Source organism: Mustela nivalis, assembly GCF_964662115.1.
Source record: "Mustela nivalis genome assembly, chromosome: 8".
NCBI lineage: Eukaryota > Metazoa > Chordata > Mammalia > Carnivora > Mustelidae > Mustela > Mustela nivalis.
The window spans coordinates 19,424,580-19,435,669 of record NC_139027.1 but is presented as its reverse complement, the minus strand read 5'-3'; the positions used below and the strand labels follow the sequence as shown (position 1 = coordinate 19,435,669).

The following is an 11,090-nucleotide window of genomic DNA, read 5'->3' as shown; positions in this document are numbered from 1 at the left end:
GTCGGTCCATCCAGAAGTCAGGCTGCCAGAGCCAAGAAAGGTTAGTCTACAAAGCCAAAACCCCACCCAGTAATTGGTCCAAAAGCCAAGTTACTCACAAGCTGTACAGCCTGATCAAAGAGAGGGTTGAGGAAAGCCAGGAAAGTTCACAAGTAAGCAAGCCACCAGCTCAGCCTCAAGATTCCAATCGAGCTGCCCTTCAGGTCCTGAAGGGCATTTGAAGGTGAAGATTGGAAGGTGAAGAACTAAACAAAAAGGTCCTCCAGAGAATAACATGATCAGAGATGTTTTATGCAAAGATTCTTCCAGTGTCTCTGTGGGGAGGGGCCTTGAGGTTTCAAATAATACTACCTCCTCGCTCTGGATCTCAGAGAGGAAGGACAACTCAGACTCAGTCCACAGACGCAACCGCCCTCCGCAGAGTAGGACATGGGTGACACTGGCTCGGTCCTTGGACTTGAGGAATTATACCTGATTTGTATCCTAGAGGAAAAATACGAAGACCGGCAAAGAGGAACAGCAAACATGGACTGGTCTATCGAGGATACTCAAGAAAGTGAAAGCTGTCAGGCAAACCAAACCAGGCCACAAGCATGTTTTAAGGGCTTGCTTAAAAATAGGTCTTCTCGGGGGGCACCTGGGTTAAAGCCTCTGCCCTCAGTTCAGTTCTTGATCCCGGGGTCCTGGGATCGAGCCCCATATCGGGCTCTCTGCTCCGCAAGCAGCCTGTTTCCTCCTCTCTCTCTGCCTGCCTCTCTGCCTACTCTGATCTACAGAGATCTCTGTCTGTCAAATAAATAAATAAAATCTTTTTAAAGACAAAATAAAATAAAAAATATTTATTTATTTTCAGGGGCATCTGAGTGGCTCAGTTGTTTAAGCGTCTGCCTTTAGCTCAGGTTCTGTTCCCAGGCTCCAAGGATGAGTTCCACGCCCAGCTGCACATCAGGCTCCCTGCCCAACCGGGAGCCTACTTCTCCCTCTCCCTCTCCCTGCCCCTCCCCCTAACTGTGCTCTCATGCTCTCTCTCTGTCTCTCTGTCAAATAAATAAAATAAAATCTTTTTTAAAAAAGTCTTCTCAGGGGCTCCTGCCTGGCTCAATAGGTGAATCATGTGGCTCTTGGTCTCCGATAGTGAGTCTGAATCCCATGCTGGGTGTAGAAATTACTCAAAAATAAAATCTTTTTTAAAAAAGGCTTCTTGGGGCACCTGGGTGGCTCAGTGGGTTAAGGCCTCTGCCTTCGGCTTGGGTTGTGGTCCCATGATCCTAGGATCAAGCCCTGAGTCGGGCTCTCTGCTCGGTGAGGAGCCTGCTTCCTCCTCTCTCTGCCTGCCTCTGACTGCGTGTGATCTCTGTCTGTCAAATAAATAAATAAAATCTTTAAAAAAAAAAAAGTCTTCTCATCGGCAGAAGAGTTTATTAATTGTTTCATCTGAGTCTCATGGCCACTCCATAGAAATTATTCCCCTCCTCCATCCAACTGTTTTTTTTTTTTTTTTAAGATTTTATTTATTTATTTACTTACTTATTTACTTACATAGGGAGGGGAGGAGCAGAGGGAGAGGGACAAGCAGACTCCCTGCTGAGCCCAGAGCTGAGGGGGGCTCCATCCCAGGACCAGGAGATCATGACCTGAGCCAAAATCAAGAGTTGGAGGCTTAACTGACTGAGCCAGCCAGGCGCCCTCTAGTTGTTTTAAACAGATGAGGAAATTGAGGCTAGAGCAAGATAAGAGATTGCCCAAAGTCACACCATTCTGGATGGCGATCAGAAGTGCAAGTTGAACCCGAGCTTTGTTTTATGCAAATTTTGCGTCTCTTTCTGCTATAGAAAAGAAATTGATCAGGGAAGAAGTCCAGAGGAGGAAGTGCTTGAACTGCGCCAGTGGCAGGCTGCCAGGTGTAGAAGGGTGACAGAGCCCTCTGGGCAAAGGCACAAGGATGCAACACAGCACGGTCAAAACAAGGTTCTTAGAATGAGAGGTCCTTGTGGACGAGGAGCTCAGCAGGCCCCGGGGGAACTGCTTGAAGGAATGAACTTCTGGACCGCAGGTTCTCTGTGGGAGAGTACCTGGAGGGGAGGCTGGGAAATTAGGCCGGGGTCAGAAGATGGTGGGGCTTGTATACGTGTTGGAAGCCTAGAAGAAGAGGAAGAGGAGGAAGGCAGGGGACCCGGGTACATGTGCAGAGAAGACGTGAAGAGAGAATCAGCTGGAAGGTGGTTTCAAGAGACAAGGGGAAGGCCAGAAGTAAACCAGGCTCAGGAGAAGGGAAGGGAAGAATCGAGAAACATGCAGGAGTCAAGGTACCTAGCGACCCTCCGAAGGGAAGGGGGGACGTGTCCACGTCTGCAGGCTGAAAGACTGGAGCAGTGGAGGGATGGAGGATGGTCTTTGGAGGGAACAAGTGTGGGTGGTGGATACCCCAGTCCCAGGTAGGCTGCGACCTCAGCAGTCCCTCTTAGGTTGCGTACCAGAGAGGGAGGGGCCTCCCGGACCGGAGAAGGCATCAGCAACCTGCCAGAACCGGGTTAACAAAGGCAGGACTACAATTCCCAGCATGCTCGGGCCCGGTGGGGTGACGGCGGGCGGTGTCTGCGCCGCACCCGCCTGGTGGGCGCGGGACCCGGGTCGGCACCCGAGCCTGTAATTCCGGAGGGGTCTGCGGGGGTGCGAGCAGGCGATGCACCCTTGTTCCCAGCGCGCGGGCCGCGCGGGGCTCGCGCCTCCCGCCCCGCAGCCCCGCCCCTTGCCCCACCCCAGCCGGGCGGCTTAGCTGGGGCCGCAGCGCGGCGGCAACATCACTCTTGCCGCCGCTGCTCCGCCCCATCCCCTTCTGTTTTTCTCTCTCATTCTCCGGTGGCAGCGGCGGAGAAGGTGGAGGCAGGGGCAGCAGCAGCCGCGCGGGCTGCAATGAATGATCCCCCAGCGCGGGGGGAGGACTCCAGGTGAGCCTCTGCCCTCGGGAGGGCCGGGACCCCCGGCCGCCCAGGACCGGCAGCCCCCGCCATGGATCCCTAGAAGAGGAGGAGGAGGAGAAGACAGCTTCGCCGCCCACCCCCCATCCCATTTTCCTCTTCCTTTATCTCATTGTTGCCGTAGCTGTTTACGGCAGCGCTCCCTCTGCCCCAGCATGGGGCGGGCTCCGGGCACTGCCATTCGGCCGGCGCGGCTCCCGCGGCTGCCGGGGGATTCTGCCTAATTCCCCCTGCCCGGCCCGTGCAGCGAGGACCGGAGAACGGTGGAGGCCCGGACTGCAGCAGCGGCGGGGCCACCTCCCAGCATCCCCACCCTAGGAGGCTGCATGCGGATTGAAGAGCGGCGCCTGGGGGCTGGGCTGGCCCCGCTGATCCCAACCTAGGGAGGCCAGCAGGACCGCCCAGGCTGCGGAGGGGCCCTGGGGAGCAGGAAGGACAGAGCATCAAGATGGCCAGTAAAACCAAGGCCAGCGAGGCCCTTAAGGTGGTGGCCCGGTGCCGCCCCCTCAGCCGGAAGGAGGAGGCTGCTGGTCACGAGCAGATCCTGACCATGGACGTGAAACTGGGCCAGGTGACCCTGCGGAACCCCCGCGCTGCCCCAGGGGAACTGCCCAAGTCTTTCACCTTTGATGCCGTGTATGATGCCAGCTCCAAGCAGGCAGACTTATATGATGAAACCGTGAGGCCCCTGGTAGACTCGGTACTTCAGGGTTTCAATGGCACGGTGTTTGCCTATGGCCAGACGGGCACCGGCAAGACCTACACCATGCAGGGGACCTGGGTGGAGCCCGAGCTGCGGGGGGTCATCCCCAATGCCTTTGAGCATATCTTCACCCACATCTCTCGCTCCCAGAACCAGCAGTACCTGGTTCGGGCCTCCTACCTGGAGATCTACCAGGAGGAGATCCGGGACCTGCTCTCCAAAGAGCCTGGCAAGAGGCTAGAACTGAAGGAGAACCCGGAGACCGGTGTCTACATCAAGGACCTCTCCTCCTTCGTCACCAAGAACGTCAAGGAGATCGAGCACGTGATGAACCTGGGGAACCAGACCCGGGCGGTGGGCAGCACGCACATGAATGAGGTCAGCTCCCGCTCCCATGCCATCTTCGTCATCACTGTGGAGTGCAGTGAGCGGGGCTCAGATGGCCAGGACCACATCCGTGTGGGCAAGCTCAACCTGGTGGACCTGGCTGGCAGTGAGAGGCAGAACAAGGCAGGCCCCAATGCCGCCGGAGGGACGGCCACACAGTCCACGGGCTGCGGCAGCGGTGGAGGTGGGGGTGGTGGCGGCGGCGGCGGTGGTGGTGGTGGTGGTGGTGGTGGTAGTGGTGGAGAGAGGCCTAAGGAAGCCTCCAAAATCAACCTCTCGCTGTCTGCCCTGGGCAACGTGATCGCTGCTCTGGCAGGCAACAGGAGCACCCACATCCCCTACCGGGACTCCAAGCTGACCCGGCTGCTCCAAGACTCTCTGGGGGGGAACGCCAAGACCATCATGGTGGCCACTCTGGGGCCGGCTTCTCACAGCTACGACGAGAGCCTCTCCACCCTGCGCTTTGCCAACAGGGCCAAGAACATCAAGAACAAGCCCCGCGTGAACGAGGACCCCAAGGACACGCTGCTGCGGGAATTCCAGGAGGAGATCGCTCGCCTGAAGGCCCAGCTGGAGAAGAAGGGGATGCTGGGAAAGCGGCTCCGGAGGAAGAGCAGCCGCAGGAAGAAGGCCGTGTCGGCCCCAGCTGGGTACCCCGAGGGGCCGGTGATAGAGGCCTGGGTGGCCGAAGAGGAGGATGACAACAACAACAACCACCGCCCACCCCAGCCCATCCTGGAGTCAGCCTTGGATAAGAACATGGAGAATTACCTGCAGGAGCAGAAGGAGCGCCTGGAGGAGGAGAAGGCGGCCATCCAGGATGACCGCAGCCTGGTGAGCGAGGAGAAGCAGAAGCTGCTGGAGGAAAAGGAGAAGATGCTGGAAGACCTAAGGCGGGAGCAGCAGGCCACGGAGCTGCTCGCGGCCAAGTACAAGGTAAGGGCCCCAGACAGCAGCGGGACTCCAGAGGTGCCCAAGGGGATCTGGGCTGACAGGCTTTTCTTTTCGGGTCTTTGATCCTACCTGAAGCAAGGTGTCCTCCCTCAGCACAACACGCTTGCCTTCCTGCCCAATACTCCCCTGGAGCAGCCAGGGAAATAAATCCCCACAATTCTGGGCTGCCGGGCAGAGCATCCCAGGAGCTCTTAGGAGGACAGACAAACCACACACGCACACACACACACACACACACACACACGCGTGCGCGCAAAGCAAAGCAGGCAGGTGGTCTTTCAAGCCGGGGAGCTTGGGTTGGTCTGACCAACTGCCTGTCAGTCTCTGTTGGTGGCCGTCAGGATCAGTCAGGTCCTGAGGCAGGGCCTCAGCCCCTTTGGGGGTGGGTTCCCTTGCATAGCCGCCTCCCCTGGGACTTCCTCCCTCTGTAGCACCTTCACACCTCACACCATTTTAATAATATCTGACATTTGGATAGTACTTCCCAGTCTACCAAATGCCCCACAGACACGATCTCATTTGATCCTTAGCCATCCGGGGCACTGGTTCTTAAGCCCCCATTTTATGGGTGAGGAACTAAGGCTCAGAGGTGCAATGACCAAGGTACCATCCTACCAGGTGGCAAAGCTGAGGTGGAGCGCACGAACGCTGTGCTCTTTTGGTTCTGGGATAGCCAGAGGAACTAGGAATGGATCCTGCCCCCTGAAAGCAGCCATAGGACCCATGCAGGGCCCAGTGCTTGCTAGAATTAGGAAGGAGATCCAGAGATCATGGGGAGGGTAGGCGAGAGCACTGGGCTCTACCCTGGAGAACTGGAGTCTGGGCCTAGCTATTCTATCGCTCATCGAGTGACCTTGTGTAAGTTACTTTTTCCTTTCCTAAAGCCTCAGCTTCCCTTTTTGTAAAACTGAGGTGGCCTGGGTGATCTCTGAAATTCTTCGAAGCTGAGAAGCAAACTGCCCCCCGCCACCCAGGCTTCATCCCAGCAAGATCTAATTTCCCATTGCCCTGAGAGCTATCCAGATCTTCCTGCTGGGGCCTCCAGGCACAAGGTGGGGCTAAGCTACAGAGGGCTCTGTCAGACCAGCCACAGACCTGTTCAGTTTCATTGCCGCAGATGCCACAACTCAATGTTCCAGGCATTTCCAGGTCCCTGGACTCCTCAGTGCTGAGGGTTGGAGGGAGGACACAGGGAACCAGGAGCTGATCACTTGCTGGAGAGAACAAAACATAGCTATTTTTTATGCCCTCTCAAGAGTGTGGGCTGGGGAGCAGGGAACTCAGCCTGGGGAGGGAGAGTGGCGGCTGCTGGGAAGGTGGGCAGATGAGCTGTGTGCCATTTTCTGGGCTATGGGAATGTGCTGCTGCACAGGGGCTCTGGCCTTGTGTCTTTAATATTTAATTCACCTCCATGAGCTCAGCAAGGGTTCTGCTGAGATGCTTCCTCAAAGAATGGCCCAGAGGCCTGGCACCTTTGGGGCCATCTGGGGAGAAGCAAGATGATAGCCGAATAGTTAGACTCAGCCCTCCCTAGGAGGAAAGGAATCCAGGCAATCTGGTGCTTTCCACTGGAAAATCTTACATGGGCAATCTGTCATTAGTTTCATTACCAAGGGAAGCCCCTTCCCCCTTACTTCCCTTCTCCACCCTCATTCCCCTTAAAGCTGGGAGGCAGTGGAGGCTAAGACAGTACAGAAGCACACTTCAGCCCTGAGGAAATGGGAGAGGGGTTGGTGTGAAGGATCTAGCAGATCCTTCCCATTGGGAACAATGGGATCTCCCACTCTTGGCAACTGACCAGCTCCCTCAGTAAGATTCTTGGATCTAAGGCAATGTGGGGCAGAAATAATAGGACAGTCAAGAAGTCAGGGCAGCCAGTGCCAGAATTCTTGCAATAGAGGTATGGTCCACAGAACCCTCCTTCTTAGAGGTGGCAGAGGCCTTGGGAAACTGAGGCCTGGCCTTGCCCAGGGCCGTATAGGTGAGTTAATGAGATCCCAGACTCCTTATGCTTGATCCAGCCTTTTCCCCTTACGCCCGAGTCCTAACGTTACCTGTGCTACCTGATAATCAGAATAATTCATTTTTATGTAACACTTTGACATCTTCATTTCAAGCTACCCCAAGAGATGGGTGTTCCTGTCCCCATTTGACAGTTAAGAAAACCAAGACTGGGGAGCTGGAATGCCTGTCTCTGTGCCCCTGGGCTGAGAAAATAGTAGAGCGAAGACTGGGACTCAGGTCTCTTCGTGCTCCCGGACCCCTGTTCTTCCCAAGTCATCACCATTCCTCCCTGTCGGCTCACTGTGTGACTCAGGGCCAAGGCTTTTGCCTCTCTAGGCCTCAGGTTTCTATTCTCCTAAGGAAGAGAAGTCTGACATATCTCCCTGGAGACTGATGGACATGGTCACTATGTGCCAGGCTTTCAGACATGAGGGAAGGGGGGCGGGTTGGCTGGGAAATTGCAGGAGGGGAATGAGTCCGTATCCTGTGACTTCTTGTCACACCCAGCCCAGGACAAACACGAACAAGACAACTTGAGTGGAGCCTGGACAGAGAACCCCAACCTCTTCCTATCCCCAAGGCACGGCCTGATTCTGCATTGGATCTTCCTAGGATGGAGGAAACAATTTGAGGGCTCTTGAGGGATCACAGATTAGAGGGGAGGAGCACATCAGAGATAATGCCAGGCCTGCCTATTTCACAGGTTTGTGCTCAAGATGAAATGAGATCATTAGTGGGAGGGCGTTGGAAATAAGTTGAAAGGACCAAATAAAAGGAGGGGCATTAGCAGCCACAGGGTGGCCTCTGTCGATCAAGCCGGGATCCAGTGATCTGGGGGACTGACATCTTTGCTGTTAGCTTGACTCTTTTCTCCACCCCCCCGCACCCCCACCGGCCGATCCCAGCTGCCTCGCTATAACCCTACAGCTCTGGAAGCAGAGCTGGGCAAGAAAGAGCCAGGAGGACTCAGAAGAGAGGGAGCTCCTGCTCCCTTCACTGAGCTTTTGCTCCCCATCTGCTGCACACTCTCTCCAGGTCCCACTTCTCAGTTTCGGCAGCAGCTCCCCTAACCGCCTCCCCCCATTCCCTTCTTCCAGTTCACACCACCCTCTGGGGGCGTCGAAGCCAGAGCTGGTACGACCTACTGCCCTCATTCTCTCCGACTCCTCTTACGGCCTGACCCGCCTGCTTCCCCTGCCTGCCACCTCCGGGCTCCCCGTTTCCTTTGTTCTCCCCTCACTGTGTACAAACACTGAGCCTGTCTCCTTGGAGTCTCCTTTCATCTCTCCTTCCATATTCACTGGGGGCCCCGGGGGATGTGAGGGTGTGCAAATGCGTGCGGGCTCGTGATTGTGATCGGGGCTGGTTTCTCACTAATCGTTCGCAGCCCTTCCTTACGGAGTATCCCCCAGGGGCTTGATAGCACGCTAGGCCTGTGAGGAAGGGGGTGCAGGGAGAGTCACAGACCCACAACTGAGGCTGGGGCTCAGACGTTCGTGCACAATGTGTGGACTACAGTGAGGACCCGTGAAAGCCTGTGGATGGGTTGAGAGAAGGCCCACTTTACTCACAGTTCATTGTGCAAGATCCTTGACTTTTGAACTCCGTTTTTTTGAGGGATTGGACCAGGTGCTTTCTGTAACTGATCCTAGATTCTTAGAAGGAAAGAAGGGTGGCTAAGGGACGTTAGGGTTGTAGATGACACAAAATGCTGGTTTCAGCTAAAAGGAGGGGTGGAAGAGGCACTGCCTGTTTATCCCCACGTGAACAGGTCTGGAGGGAAGAGCTAGAACCCGGCTCTGTCTGCAGCGGGTGTAGAAGAGAGACCCTGCCGAAGTGGCGCCCAGAGCCAAAGGAGCGAGGTCATCACAGAGAATGCAAACCACACTGAATGCTTACTGTCCACTCCGTGGCTCCCTCTTCTTCCCCCCCGCCTCTCAGCATGGGGATTAACCACAAAAAGGTTACCAAGAGGGAGTTTCAAGCCCCAGAAACAGCAGTCATCACAATAAGGATGCTGTTTCCATAACACCTGCTATGTGCCAAGCACTGTACTACTGGTTATGTACACATGATCGAATTTAATCTACGCAAGCATCTTCCAAGAACGGTGTTGTTACTCTTCCCATTTTAGATCTGAGAAAACTGAGGCCCATAGAGGTTAAGTAACTTGCCCAAGGCCTCATAGTTTTATGTGGCAAATCTAGTTGAGCCCAGGTTGGTTAAACACAAAATGTGATCTTTTATGCTTTAAGATTTGGAATATCAGTTTTGGGTACTGGGTGCTAGGTGAAAACTGGCAGAAGCTTGTGCCATGGAATTTGAGGCAACAAAATCCAGTGGGCAGCTGGAAATGGATCTGTGGAGACTAGCAATGGAGATTCGGGGCCTGTCTGTAGAAGAGTGCTCAAAGCGGACCCAGGCCCTCCGTTTTGGACATTCTCTCTGTCTAGTAAATGCGTTCCCAGATCAGGGCCTCCCATCCTGGTCGCTGCTGACATTATTTTGTACAGTGCTGTATTCAGATCATGTGCATCAAACACAGACAGGCCTGGGTTTCGTGAAAGACCTCAGTCACCTCATCTGCCTCTCTGCCTACTTGTGATCTCTGTCTGTCAAATAAATAAATAAAATCTTTAAACAATAAAAAGAGAGAGAAGAGAATGGAGAGAAAAACAGGGAAGAAATAGAAGGGGATGGGGAAGAGGAGAAAGAGAAGTGAAGTCATAAAGGCCCAGGGCAGGAGGGAGAGCGTAGGTAAAGGGCTGAACAGCAGGGATCCTGGGGAGAAGCCCCCATAGGAGAGAAAGTGCTGTAGGGGACAGTTAACTACTCATCCCTGGCAGTGTTATCATTTCACAGAACTGTCACGAGCTGGGGGCATTTTGTAATTATAAAGATTTGACTGGCAGGAAGCACTGAAGACTGACTAATACATTCCCATCAGAGGTCTGGGGCTTCAAGTTACGTGGAGGCTCCGCAGGCCTTCGGGTCCAGTGTTGGGTTTCTCCCGATGTGCTTTGGCTGGAGGAGTCTATTACGCACGGCCCTCAGTCACCGCCAGCCCCCAGAGAGCACGACTGCATGAAGTGGGTGTGATAATGTTCTCTTTGTGCTCTGAGGACTTGGGGAAGGGCCTGGAATGCAGCTGGAGAAGGGCACCCTTCTCTGGCCATGTCCTGCTAGCCAGTTTTACCTGGCCAGTCTTGCACACTTCTGGAGCCTTCTGGGCCTGAGAGCTCCAGACCCGGGTGGCCTGAGAAGATAAGAAGATGGTTCCCTCCTCCCAAAGATGCAGCCCTTCAGCCCCGCCCTCTGCGCAAGGCACCCCACCTGTGCTCAGGGTTTAGGGGCCACTTGCTCTTGTAGTCTGGTGGATCTGGAATTTGTAATATCCTGAGAAATTCCTGGGCATTAACTCCCAGTCATACTAAAGAGTTCCTGCTTAGTGGTCTCCTTCTCCTGCCAGATGTCCCCAGCAGAGGAGGACCAGGACCTGGGCTGCTCTGTTTCTATAGCACTAGGTAATGGGCCTGCAGGCTTTCTCCTTTCTTGAGGTGAGTCTGCAAGATAATAATGGCAACCATAGTAATGACGATGACAGCTACCATTTCTTTATTTTTTTATTTTATTTTTTTTTAAGATTTTATTTATTTGACAGAGATCACAATTAGGGAGAGAGGCAGACTGAGAGTGGGGATGGGGGTCGGGAGAAGCAGGCTCCCTACTGAGCAGAGAGCCCAATGCGGGGCTCGATCCCAGGACCCTGGGATCATGACCTGAGCTGAAGGCAGAGGCTTAACCCACTGAGCCACCCAGGTGCCCTTTTATTTTATTTATTTTTTTTTATTTTAAAGATTATTTATTTATATATTTATACATTTATTTGAGAGAGAGAAACTGCGAGAGTGAGAGAGCACAAGTATGGGGAGTGCCAGAGGGAGCAGAAGAGGGAGCAGGAGAAACGGGCTTCCCACCAAGCAGGGAGCCCAGTGTGGGGCTCCATCCCAGGACCCTGTGACCATGACCTGAGCCAAAGGCAGACGCTTAACCAACCGAGCCAC

At 54.5% G+C, this 11,090-nt stretch overlaps 1 protein-coding gene across 2 annotated transcripts in view; it reads left to right on the top strand.

The window, feature by feature from the left end:
• Positions 1–1,967: 1,967 nt before the first annotated feature.
• Positions 1,968–11,090, top strand: part of KIF3C (kinesin family member 3C) — a 35,916-nt gene continuing 26,793 nt past the window's right edge. The window contains exon 1 of one of the 2 annotated variants that reach the window (XM_082745071.1): positions 1,968–5,004. In XM_082745071.1, the coding sequence (XP_082601197.1) occupies positions 3,427–5,004 (1,578 nt within the window). In that variant the 5' untranslated portion in view covers positions 1,968–3,426. The remainder of the gene's footprint in view (positions 5,005–11,090) is intronic. The other variant, XM_082745072.1, reaches the window with a different exon arrangement.